The sequence below is a fragment of the Cydia strobilella genome, chromosome 7, assembly GCF_947568885.1.
Source record: "Cydia strobilella chromosome 7, ilCydStro3.1, whole genome shotgun sequence".
In the NCBI taxonomy this organism is placed as follows: domain Eukaryota; kingdom Metazoa; phylum Arthropoda; class Insecta; order Lepidoptera; family Tortricidae; genus Cydia; species Cydia strobilella.
The window spans coordinates 5842754-5856264 of NC_086047.1; the positions used below are offsets into that span (position 1 = coordinate 5842754).

The window sequence follows — 13511 nt, forward strand, 5'->3', positions numbered from 1 at the left end:
AAGAAGAAAAAACAATCTTAACATAAATAGTAATTTCATAGCTTTAGAATTTCGATGTTGTAAGGTAACTTTTTCAAATAAATAAAAACCGACCAAATTCGAACAAAATTGACACTTGGCGCGTATGTTCTTTCCCGTTTTTTCTTGCGAAATGTGACAAAGACAGCGGCAAACCGATGGAACGGCCTTAAAAAACTAATAGTTACAGACTTGTAATGTCTACAAATTTACTATCAATTACTTTTTGCTGCGATTGAATGGAAACGAGACATTTACTGTATTGTTAGTCGTAAGTTGCTACTGATATCATATAACCCATTTGATGGCTACATTTCCGTGGATACGATATCTCGTCTTCCAATCCAATACGTATGCATTCCACTACAATTTGTGATGACAATGCATTCTATTTGTATCATGTTTAATACATAGGTTTTGCGCAAAATTATTTAGAAAGAGAAGAAAGAGAAAAAAATTTGAACAATCATAATCATTGTGAATATTGAGTGCCTTATTTTTGGTCATTTTGATAAATTGAAACTAACTCGAATGTAACTTATCTCATTTATTATTGCTATAAATATATACATGTTTTTATAATGTAAAACGTTTTATAGTGTAAAACATTCCTATATACACATATATATGTTATAAGTTAAATATTTACATATGTTAAGTATTATTAATAGCAAAAGTGCCTTATGAACTATAAGTTCGTTTTTTTAAATAAATAGTCTTACTTAAAATAATATATTTTTTATTCTACCTTTCTACTTCTTATAATAGGTTAGTTTTAATAGTTCAAATCTTAAAGCCTAAACAAAGGTTTAGACTATATTTTTCATTTCGATATAATGTTATGTTATGTAATGTTAGGGGGATTAAAGACCCTTAACACTTTAATTCACTGATTATGCTTATTAAACGTATACAGATAGATACATACTAGAAAATCAAGCTTGCCAAAAACTAATGTAAATTTCTATTCAACGTAGTTTGCTCTGTACAGATGTTGTGAATATTCCTTTCCCCCATCGTATTTTATCGGAAACGTTCGTATCGTCAGTCTCGACTCTCGGGTAAAGTAAGTGCCCCAACATACTTATGTTAGGGCACCGACTGTACAAAACACCGGCCAAGTGCAAGTCAGACTCGCGCACGAAGGGTTCCGTACCATTACGCAAAAAACGGCAAAAAAATCACGTTTGTTGTATGGGAGCCCCATTTAAATATTTATTTTATTCTGTTTTTAGTATTTGTTGTTATAGCGGCAACAGAAATACATAATCTGTAAAAATTTCAACTGTCTAGCTATCACGGTTCATGAGATACAGCCTGGTGACAGACTAACAGACAGACAGCAGTCTTAGTAATAGGGTCCCGTTTTTACTCTTTGTGTACGGAACCCTAAAAAGCACGAAAAGGAACAAAGGTTTAAAAAATAAAATACGATGGGAAAGGATTATTCGCTACTTCTGTAATTTCAACAAAAGGATATTATAGACTATGCAAAATTAAAATCGGGTCTAATTTTAATTGTCGTTTAAAATTAGACCCAATCCGACTCTATAAAATCGTTTTGTACCCGTGACGCAGTCACAATCAGAAAAGGGGAATGTGGGAATGCTAGATGTTCATTGTAGCAATTTCTCTTATTTTTTTACACAATTCCCTTCTACGGGATTTCTCTAACGCATCCAAGAGATCAAAAAACCATTTCTTACGATCAGCTCTTTTCTTATACATCTCCATTATTTCTGCTGCTTTTTCACCTATTGGTTTACCATTGCATTGAATTTCATCGATTCTCCACTCTTGTATGCCTAGGTATCTGGCTAGATTGCGCCAATACGAGCCTATTTCTTCAACGATGGTTTCAGTTATCCTCTCACGTTTCTTCTCACATAGACCGTCTGAGAAAGCATTATCTTCGTTTTCTTTCAGTGGCGGCTTTGGCAGAGCAGTTTGTTGTGTGTATTCCTCAGCTGAAATTAATTAATTAATTTATTTATTTTAAACTTTATTGCACATAAAAAGTGTACAACAGGCGGACTTAATGCCATTATAGGCATTCTCTACCAGTCAACCATAGGGCTAAACAGAAAAGCGTCAAGGTGGGTGGGTTTGCATTAATATTAGTAGTAAGATTTCAACATTATAAAGGCTCAGTTTTATAGGTCGATAAATCGGTAGAACGACTAATGAAACTCATTTAAATCGATAACTATATAGGGTGCCCAGCCAAGATGCCAATCGTTAGCTCTGTAGCGAACTTTACGGTAGTCTCTCTCTATCACTCTTCCATATTAGTGCGACAGAGACAGTTGCGTTTCGTTTGCTACGAAGCGTAAACGATTGGCATCTTGGCTAGGCACTGTTATGTGATCCCGGCAGTGTGTGGTGATTCCCCGCAGGCGGTATAATAAGACTAGTGAAACTCATGGCATGCGATGCGTTATGGGAATCTCCCGTACTCCGCATGCGGGCCCTATCGACTAATGAAACTGAGTCTTAAATGCTATAATAACAAAAACATGGGTAGGTATAGGTACTATTGATTGACTTCTGGCTGAATTTCATGCACGTGTTTCGTTTCTGTTATGGTCAAGAACAGACAAAAAAAGGACAGTAGGTAACAGCGTTAATTAAAAATTACGCATTTGATACAAATGTATGTAGTATGTAGGTAACGGGTTTTCTGACTGTACACAAATTTAAAGTCGGGTATCTTAGTTGGTAGGTAGGTTTTTACATTACTTTAGGTAAGTATTAGAGGTTATGTAGGTAAGGTATGTTGTGGTAAGTGCGGACTATTTTTCGACTTGTTGGTAAGCTTCTTTCACAGTATATGTTTCGTAAAGAATTTTCGAAAATTGATCCTGGTTGTAAATTGCGGAAGTTGCGAGATAATACGGACTATGTCCCAAAATTTACCATGCTCACTGTTTAGAACGCATCTACCAGGCGTCACGGACGGCCGATTGCGTCCGAAATTCGAAGATCGGCAACGAACGGATACGTATATAACGACCGTCGACAGCAAACAACAACTAACGGCAATCTTTTAAAATATGTATATTGAACGATAAACTCGAATTGTACTGTATTTAATTTAATTATAATCAGGCATCGTAAACTGCGAGCGAAATCCATTAAAATGACGTATGACAACCTAGTTAGATGTATGAAAACCCTAGTACTTTAATGGATTTCGCTCGCAGTTTACGATGCCTGATTATAATTTACAAAAATAAATAACATCCAATTTAAATAATTTTAATTGAAGATCCACTTAGGCATCCCTGCACTACCTAGAAAGGAGCATAGGCCGCAACATTCACTTTATACACACGATTTATAGAATTTTGAATTCACCCATATTTGTTTGATGATAGCATAATAATGGAGGTATGGGCAAAATATCCATAGAAATTAGAATCCCGACGCCTTATGACGGAGGGGTGTGAAAATTATTAATTATATTTATGAATATTTAAAAATAATAAAAACTGAAAACTATGAACATTTTATAGGGGATTTTCAGGGGGGTGGTGAGGCGAACGGCAGCACTTTTCAGCCTGGCAACATCAGGTATCTTAAAGCCTGGGAAACCTACTACAAGGATCAGAAGTCAAACCGCGGTCTAACAATTATGCATACGACATCCTTCTAGAGATCCTGGTCTACCTACTAAATACGGCACTCAGTCCCATTATACCATATCACATCACACCTTACCATATGCGCCATGCAATATACGCAATACGCCGTACGTAATATCCCAAACGCAATACGCTGCGTCATACACCGTACGCCATACAAAATACCTACGCCTTACGCAATACCTACCCAACACGCAAAACTCCATACGCCGTACGCTATCCGCCATACCCAATACGCCACACGCCATGCTATGTATGCGATATGACATATGCCACACGCAACACGCCATACGCCGTGCGCCAGACGCCATGCGCAATACGATATACGGCGTACGCTGTACATGGTACGCCATACTGAGGCTGAGGCCGAGTCCGAGTCTGAGGCTGAGTGTGAGTCCGAGTCTGAGGCTGTGTCGAAAGACAATTTAACTTTACAAACTCGTGAAATATTCGATAATTATTATAATTAGATTTGAAAATTTCCTATAACCTGTTGCTGTAGTGGCAATAAGTGTGATATGGAAATCAAAAAACCGTGCAAGTGCGAGTGTGTGTGCGCAAAAAAATCAGGTTTGTTGTATGGGAGCCCCACTTATATTTATTTTATTCAGTTTTAGTATTTGTTGTTATAGCGGCAACAGAAATACATCATCTGTGAAAATTTCAACTGTCTAGCTGTCATGGTTCATGAGATACAGCCTGTTGACAAACAGACGGACAGACAGGCGGACAGACGGATAGTGGAGTCTTAGTAATTTTACTCTGGGTACGGAACCCTAAAAATGGTGTTGGAAGGTGTGTGGGTTTCAATCGAATATAACGCTTATTTTTATTTATAGATGACTGAATTATCCGCACTTAGGGCCACCCCAGACTAGCGTCTCCCGATTATCTGCGTCTATAGTCAACTCTATGGCTGCTGCTCGACGCAACGTTGCGTTGGCGCAACTGCGCAGCGATGCCATTTTCGAAAGCGTTGACTAGACGCTAACGCTCAAAAGACGCTAGTGTGGGGTGACCCTTAACCTAACATACCTTAACTCATAATCGACATTACCTACCTAGCTACCTACATAAAAATATTACTAAGTTAGCTAGTTTAAGTAGTTACCTAAATAAGAAGGTTGCAGATTATTTTAACCTTACCATTGATGCTGACAGTGGAACATGAGCATAAAACAACCTATTTTATTCGTCCCGAACGAAGTGTTTAATATCTACGAGTAAAGTATATCCCGAGTATTTTGTTTATCTGGTATAATAAAATAAAAAAACGATATATTATTTAAGTATTCTTAATCTTAACCGACTACGGGCAGGCGTGACTCACTCCGCGATTTTGTCGCAAAGTATAGGTATATGCGACCCACACCAATTTTGGTGTCTAGCCATAGTAGTTGTCGCGCGCCGCTACGGAACGGACGCCTGCTTGCGCTTGCGCCACCTAGCGGTCATATCTGTCGTAATAGACGCGTTTTGTTAAAGAGTTAACCTTCTGTACCAAGTACTATTATTTATTCTGTGCTATGGGAAGGATTATGTTATATGATTTTAGCTTAGGGTGGTATTCCACCTGTACAATTTCTTGGTCCAATGTGCATTGCGTCTCAGTCTCTCATTAAGCAAAATGTGAGACGCAAATACACATATTGGACAGATGGAATACCACCCTTATATATTTTTATGTCGCGTGTTCCACTGTAGCGCCAAAGTTACTGAACCGATTTCGGTGAATGAGGTATCGATTCGTTACAGAATACAGAACTTTATTGGTAAAAGCAAATTTTACAGGTCACATTTTACATTTATAAAAATAATATATTTCATAACATTTTTAAACTTAAACCGCCGGCGGCGGCGTTTAGCCGGGTATGGGTGGAACCAGGTATGCCAACGACTTTAGACTTCGACAGTTACTGTATTTAAATCGATGGATATGATTCGATGTTACACGCGTTATGTTTACGTTTTCATGGAATAACATTAAATAATAAGGTCGATTAGAGAAATAAAATACGATCGCTTTTAAATTACTAGTTGCTTTTCACTGCAGGATAACCAGTTAGGCCGAGCACATGATTGGCGCGACAGTATCTCGCCGCGAGCTAGACTACCCGTCGTATACTAACTGTATGAATTAAAGGAGGAGGGGTAGTCTATGTCGCGCCGAGATACTCTCACGCCAATCATGTGCTAGCCCGGCAGAGGACATCGTCAGGAAGTCGCACTAACCCCAACAAGACCTGTTTGGGGGCGACATATTCGTTCACTCGAAAAAGCCCTTTGATAAATAATAAAAAAAAATACCTGTTTGCCCTCTGGGTTGGAAACTCAGATAGCAGTCGCTTTCGCAACATCAAGTTCCCGCGCCACTTTTTGAGCCACCCCACACTAGCGTCTCCCGAGCGTTGGAGTCTAAGTCAACTCTATGGCTGCTGCTCGACGCAACGTTGGCGTAACTGTGCGCAGCGACGAAATTTTCCATAGCGCTAACCAGACGCCGACGCTCAAACGACGCTAGTGTGGGGTGACGCTAGTCGGAATTAGCTTGCTAAAACGGATCCCTGGCTTTAGAATGCAACCGGGATAACGCTCAGATCAGGAAAAGGAAAAATAAAATGCAAATATAAAAAAAAAGATATTTTATTCTTTAATTGTACATGTCTGACTCTACAAACGTTTCGAAAACAGGATATTTAACGATAGCAAACGCCGTAAGAGTAACTTCATCTAGTAATTTAAAGTTCCTTTTAGAAGTTTACAAAAACCTGTAAATTTACTTCCTTATGCTTTCACTGCTAAGTATCTCGTGTTATTTACCTACTGTATTGCATCGTCAACATCCGAAATTTATCCTTAGCTAATGTTACAAACAAAACTATATTAATGATAAATAGGATAAACAAGAATTGTATTTGTTTAGATATATACATTTTTAGTTTTTTCACAACTATGTCAAAGTCTTTCGCTTCATGCTTTGAGGGGTTAGATTTATTTTGATTGATAGTTTTGTGTGCGTGCGTGAATTGTTGAAAGAGATTACTTCGTGTTGGAAGATTAATATTTTTGTGACCCGTAAACTGATTGTAAGAATTTGTGCCTACATCATTATTTTTAATAACATGCTTATGGTTTCTTTTTGACTCATTAAATGCTTTTGTTGTTTTAATTATTTCATTTCCAGTCTTTTTTATAATTGAAACTTTCTAAAAGAAAATTTAAATACTTAGATAAAAGAAGTGATTTAAATCTTGCGGTAATTGTTCGACAATCATTGTTTCGAAAATTATCGTCGCGCATCTGAACAATAAAGTTTTCTATTGGGTCCGAGTAGAAATACTCCATGGGCTTTATTAAACTCTTTGACTTCAAAAATTGCCATAATCTGCAATTTTTTGAATCTATGCATAGATGCCTTCTTCCGTTGTCCATTTTGATGGACAAATTGATTTTTTTTGCGTATCTCGAGAAGGCCCGATGTTGCGAGGTTTTCGTGCCATTTCTTCGTAAGTTTTTCTTCCTTGTTCCAATCCCAACCACGTTGCAGGAATAAAAGACCCTGTCGAAGAAGACAGTTTTGCATGCATCTATAATGAACCTCCATATGCGTGTCTTGCCAACATCCTTTTTTGTCACGTATTTTTTTCGTATATCTCTGATAAGACGATATAAATGGTATATCAACGAGAGATTAACGCCGTATGGTGATATAACATCGTCTGAAACAACAATAAAAAAGTTTAAATGAGATACCATGTTACATAAAGTTGATCTCTGCTACAATGAAAGTTCATTGATAAATGATAATAGGTGAATATAGTTTGGCCCCGGACTGTCTTATTTCAAACATAGAGAGAATCATACTGTCTTTGTCTTATGCTAGTACTAGCACCGTACCACCAACTTCAACTCCAACTTCAAATATCTTTATTGCCAATATATTACATTTACATGGAATATATACCCTGTAAGGGCACAGCAATTTAATCTTATACAAAAGCATTAGGTATCAACAAGTCCAAAAGAAAGGGATGAGTATAATTTTCCTGGTTCTTACTGACTGACAAGTTGAGTTTGCCAGATTATAAACCAAAATTCACACTAATCATTAGTGCCAAATAGGCCAAGTGCTATAAGGTATTTTATTATTTGAAGTATTACAAAATATGCTGTTAAAAAACTTACCAGTATTTTTACCAGCTATAATTTGATTAAGTCGATAATCTTCAATGAGAGAGTTCAGGGCTGATCGGAAGACATCTGCATGGATGCAGATTAGTGAAATGGGTGAAAGTCGGATGTCCACAACAAATGTCACTATTTGCTCCAGGATCATGATCATCAGGAGTTTCCTTAGGATCATGATCATAGCATTTTCATTTAGTTTCGAAAATGATTTACTGTTGGCAAGTTTTAATGCTTTTCTTTCACTTATTCTGACTTTGCGTTGCTTTTTTGGGTGTATTATGCCATTTTTGTACAGTAAATTGCATGTCAATGAAACATCATCTTCAACTAAAGACTTAAAAGTCATTAGTCTATCATTTTGTAGTTCTACATTGGTTCCTGAAATAAAGTAAACCATTAATTTTAGTTGAGCAATATTTTGTTTATACAAGCAATATTTATTTTTGCAGACTGCTTTTTTTATTATTTGCATAGCCAACTGATGCTAATTAGTAAGTGGAAGTGATAGGATAGGGTAGCATTGTCTGCATTTTTTAATACCAATGACAATCTTCTGCCTTCATAATTAGACAGGGCAAATGGAATAAGCATGGATAATAATAAGAGATGCCCCGAATAGTGGTTTTGGCTGAATACCGAATATTCGGCACCTAGCTCGGCCGAAGCGCCGAATATTCGGCATGATATGTGTTCATTTTGAGTCAAAATTATTATGATAACTGTTCGCCACCAAAGCAAGTTTGCTAAGATATACTTTTTGTTGAACAGAATTAATGAATGTAGTTAGAGTCAACCAAATCAGACCCATGATAAAAATTTAATATTTTGTAATCAACAAAGGCTCTAAAAAGGGTTTTTGTATTTAACAACTTTCCAGGAATACATTTTAAACAAATTAAATATAAGAAATATACCTAGTTATCGGTTATTTTTATTGCGTAGTTTTTCTTATTTGGGAGGTGCAACAGATATTTGGTATTCGATTCGATGAATAGTAGGCAACATTCGGCCGAATACCGAATATTAGGCAAAGTGGTGAATAGGCCGAAAACCGAATAGTTGCCGAATATTCGTGGCATCTCTAATAATAATGTTAATAATTTCAGCTCACCCATACATAGCTAATCTAAAATGGCTTGTAAGTTTTGAACAGAAAAACATACAAACAGACCAAATTAATACAGAATTTGTTAAAGATACTTACCCTAATTTTCTTAATTTTGCCAACTTATTGCAATTTTTTTTTAAATTACCACACTGATCATGACTGTTTTTACTTCTTACACTGTGCCCATTATGTACTACATAAAATGAACAAAAGGTCAAGTTTTAATTTGTCAAAATAATTGAGAATCAAGGGGAAATTACTGTCTAAGTCTAAAGTTGAAACAATCGAAAAATAACATAAATATGAATATAAACAAATTTAATTTTATGCAAAATAAAGATATTTCCCCCCCATTTTTCTCTGGCTAATAAAATTTTAAAAAATTATTTTAGACGATTTAATGCATATAGTTGGTCAAGCAATTCTTGTCAGTAGAAAAAGGCGCGAAATTCAAATTTTCTATGGGACGATATCCCTTTGCGCCTACATTTTTTAAAATTTACTGCCTTTTTCTAGTGTCTAGATTTGCTTGGCCAACTTTATATTAAATATTTACCACAGCACCCTTCGTTTATCTTTTTTTTACATTTTTGACTAGCTACATCAATTAAGTTGTTGTTAAGCATGCAACATCGACCCAATGTGTTTATTATATTTATAAAGCTTTGAAAAATGTGTATGGAATTAATTTTTCACTCCTAACTCCTACAATAATAAAAAATCGGACAAATGCAAGTCGGAATCGCCAACAAAGGGTTCCATACTTTTTAGTATTTGTTGTTATAGCGGCAACAGAAATACATCATCCGTGAAACTTTCAGCTATCACTGTTCATGAGATACAGCTTGGTGACAGACAGACAGACGGACAGATGTGACTTATAGAGTCCCGTTTTTACCCTTTGGGTATGGAACCCTAAAAATTAAAAACAAAAGCAAACAAAGGGGCATAGCTATGGTTAATATCAATCAAGTTGTGTAAAAAAGGTTTTTCATAATGTCAAAATCCAGAGAAAAATGTTTTATACAGAAGCAGTTGTATTACAATGTTATTTTTTAAACATTTTGTTTTTAACATAATTTAAATAAAACAAAACTACAAATAGACAAACATAATCATAAATAAAGTGGACAACCTTTTAACTATGGATATTATGGATACTACCCATACTTATTTCCGTCATCCTTTGTACTGGGAATGGTAGGGTTGGAGTCTCTCGAGCTAAGGCGTAAGCAAACGCTTGCCTTACACTACTGTCTACTTCTAAGAAATCAAATTGACAACCCATCTGTTCTGGAGCGTATGCGTATTTTTACCCCAGACAACTACATAGCTGCAGTAGGGCGTAGCGCACGTAGAGCCAGAAACCTTTTCGCATATCCAAATGTCCGCACCTATCACGGTTCAAACGCACCCACGTACCGAGCAATAGAATTACTAAATAACTTCTTAGCTTCAATCCAAAACGCAGACATATTCGCAGACAAGTGGCCGTCCTTACAAAGTAGTGTCAGGATTTTTTTTAACTCTACCTATGTAACTTTGTAGTATGTATGTTTAATTTAAGTTCCTAGAGATACTCGTAGTTCGAAAAATGTATACATGTTTATGATACTGACTATGTATTAACAGTATAAGTGTCTTGGCATAGGTCGCTGTAAACTTATACTTGTGTTTGTTTGAATAAAGAATAAAGAACTGCCATGAGTGATCTCCTAGACCTAAGTTCTCTTAATTACTAAAAATATGTGCAGTAAATGCAACTTGACATGCTTGTTTGCTTTTCTGTCCTACTTATCCTGGGTATTTAGTATTTTCGACTTTACTTTCTTTAGGTTTAAAGGCTTTGAAATGCTAGACTTATAATGTTATTTCTTAGTACCACTTTTCTTTCTGAACTTTACTAAATAAAAATGGAGCAAAACTTACCATATTGATTTATGTTTTGTTTAGGTCCACAATTTTGCTCATAACAGGTGATGTTATTCATAACCTCCATATTTTCTGGAAGTCTCTGAGCCAGCACTTGTAATGGCAAAATATTCTCTTCAGACAATACATCTCGGAGTTCCAAAACCTTTAAAAGTTGTCCAATCGTGGTTATTTGCTCGTATCTCCTGGCAGAGTTGATATCGTTTTGGTATAAGCCTTTCATCGCATGTAGTATTTGGCTGTGCATTTCACTCATACTGACCCTCAGAGTAATTAATTCCTTTAGCTTTGAATAACTTGTTGCCATTGTACGAAGAGAAGCGTGGAATGGTTGAATTTCGACACGCACCATCTTTATTTCAGAGATACTTGTTCTTTGGCGTTGTTCTTATACATTTTATCCAGTAATTTTCTTCCTCCAAGTTTCCTCAAATGCAAAAAAATATAAAAAAGCCCAAGATCGTAGAAAGATTACTGATAAGCTAGATAGAAGTTAGTAGCTAGTCAAGTAGTGGTCAAGTAGTTATGCAGTTAAGTTAATATAAAGATGAATGGAATTAATGTCAATGTCAAAAAATATATGTTTTACGTTCCATTTCTTAAATTGCTACGAGACTTTAAAGTAAACACAGACACTGAAATAAAAAGTTACTACCAAATTATCCTATAATACATAATAACGAGTTATATATATATATATATATATATATAATAAAATAAAATATCATAACATTAATAATAGTCAGAAAGAGTTGGAGAAGACAAGTTTGTATAGCACAAGTTATTATTACTAACGGAACGTAAGGTGATAAGGGGCTTCCCTTCTAGTGACGTCATAGACCAGTGTCGTCAACGTCAATTTACTGTTTTCAATATTTCATACTTTTAAATGCTTTTAAATCACAGGAACCCTAATTAATGAGTAATTAACTTCAAAATAAACAGGTAATTTAACAACGATTCTGTGGACCTTGTCATCCGCGTTGTCAGGTGAAGATTTTGACATCCTCCCACACCCCTATGTAGGAAAAAATAAGAATAATCCTTCCCCCATCTGTATATATCGCAATCGTTTGTAAAAGGTTTAAAAGGTAACAACAACATACTGGGGCCTATTGCATAATAAAATACAAGCTCATACTATTCTATTAGTGACGATTTCACATATCTACTAAATCATCACTAAGGGCCACTTGCACCATCCCACTAATCCGGGGTTAGATAACCGGTTAAACCTGGAGTTACCATAGTTACCCAGTACAATTTGACACTGAGCTAACGGTTTAACCGCTTTACCCCGGGTTAGTGGGATGGTGCAAGTGGGCCTAATAGTATACGCTTGTAAAGCCTGACCAGGAATATATGATTGAGGAACGGGCCCATAACTGCACGGTTTTAAGGTTTCCGAGTTATAGGTATCTGTCAGTGGCCGATCGTAATATGTGACAATAAAGTTGCGGAAGAGCTAGCTAGTGTGTCGTGGACTGAACTATTGAACTGTGAATGCCCTCTAGAATTATATGATAGATTGTGTGCAATTTTCTCCTGTATTTATAATAAGTCGGAAATTAAAATTCCTATTAGAAAAAAAAACGCCAAAACAAACCTTGGATAACTAAAAAAATTAAATGTATGATTGGCCTACGGGACAAACTATTTAAAAAATGGAAAGCAAAGCCAAGCGACATGAACTTAAGACTTCAGTACAATAGGTATAGAAATAGGGTTAGTAAATATATATTCAGAGCTAAGAATAAGTACAGAAAGGAAGAAATATTAAAATGTAATAAGAATATAAGAAAGATCTGGTCAAAAATAAATGCATGGACAGGGAGAGAAAAAGTGGGTGTGGATGCAACTATACTAAGGTATTTAGGTAAAATAGAGGCAACTGAAGTTATATGTAATAAATTCTCTGAAACTTTTACCAAAGAAATCCTAAGTATTAAACATGATTGTAATAATAAGTTTTTGGCCAGATCGCAATATGTAAAAAATAGTGAGGTCTCGTTAAGGTTTAAAAAAGCGTGTCCAGAGGCTATACTAAAAATTATAAATAGTTTAAATGTTGATAAGTCGCCTGGGCTGGATAAAATACGAATAAAGGATATAAAATTAGTAAAACAAGACATAAGTAAAGTAATAGCGTTATTTATTAACTTGTGCGTGGATAAGGGAGTATATCCTAGCACTCTAAAAGCAGCTTTAATACGTCCAATATATAAACAAGGATCTCATTGTGATTATTCTAATTATAGACCTATAGCGATTCTCTCTGTAGTTAATAAAATTGTCGAAAAATATGTAGTAAATCAGATAAGTTCTTTCTTGGAACGGAACAGAATTATAAATAACGCGCAGCATGGCTTCCGGCGCGGGCGGAGCACGGCTACGGCTCTGGCACAGTTCGCGGACGACGTCAATGAGTGTCTGGGGCAGCGGAAGCAGGTGGTGGTGGTATACATAGACTTCAAAAAAGCTTTTGATACTTTAGGGCACCACCAGCTGCTTCAGGCTATGGAGGAGTGTGGCATCGCGGGCCCGTTGAGCAGATGGCTGTGCGCATACCTTACGGACAGAACCCTCCAGACGGTCGTTGACGGCGTGCGCGGGGCGCCTGC

At 36.2% G+C, this 13511-nt stretch overlaps 1 protein-coding gene across 1 annotated transcript; it reads right to left on the reverse strand.

The window, feature by feature from the left end:
- Window positions 1–550: 550 nt before the first annotated feature.
- LOC134742994 (fas-associated death domain protein) lies at window positions 551–11390 on the reverse strand. Its single transcript, XM_063676252.1, has 2 exons — window positions 10888–11390; window positions 551–1985 (listed from the first exon to the last, which is right to left on the reverse strand). The coding sequence occupies exons 1-2, from the start codon at window positions 11240–11242 to the stop codon at window positions 1627–1629; spliced, it is 714 nt and encodes a 237-aa protein (XP_063532322.1). The 5' UTR covers window positions 11243–11390; the 3' UTR covers window positions 551–1626.
- Window positions 11391–13511: the final 2121 nt, after the last annotated feature.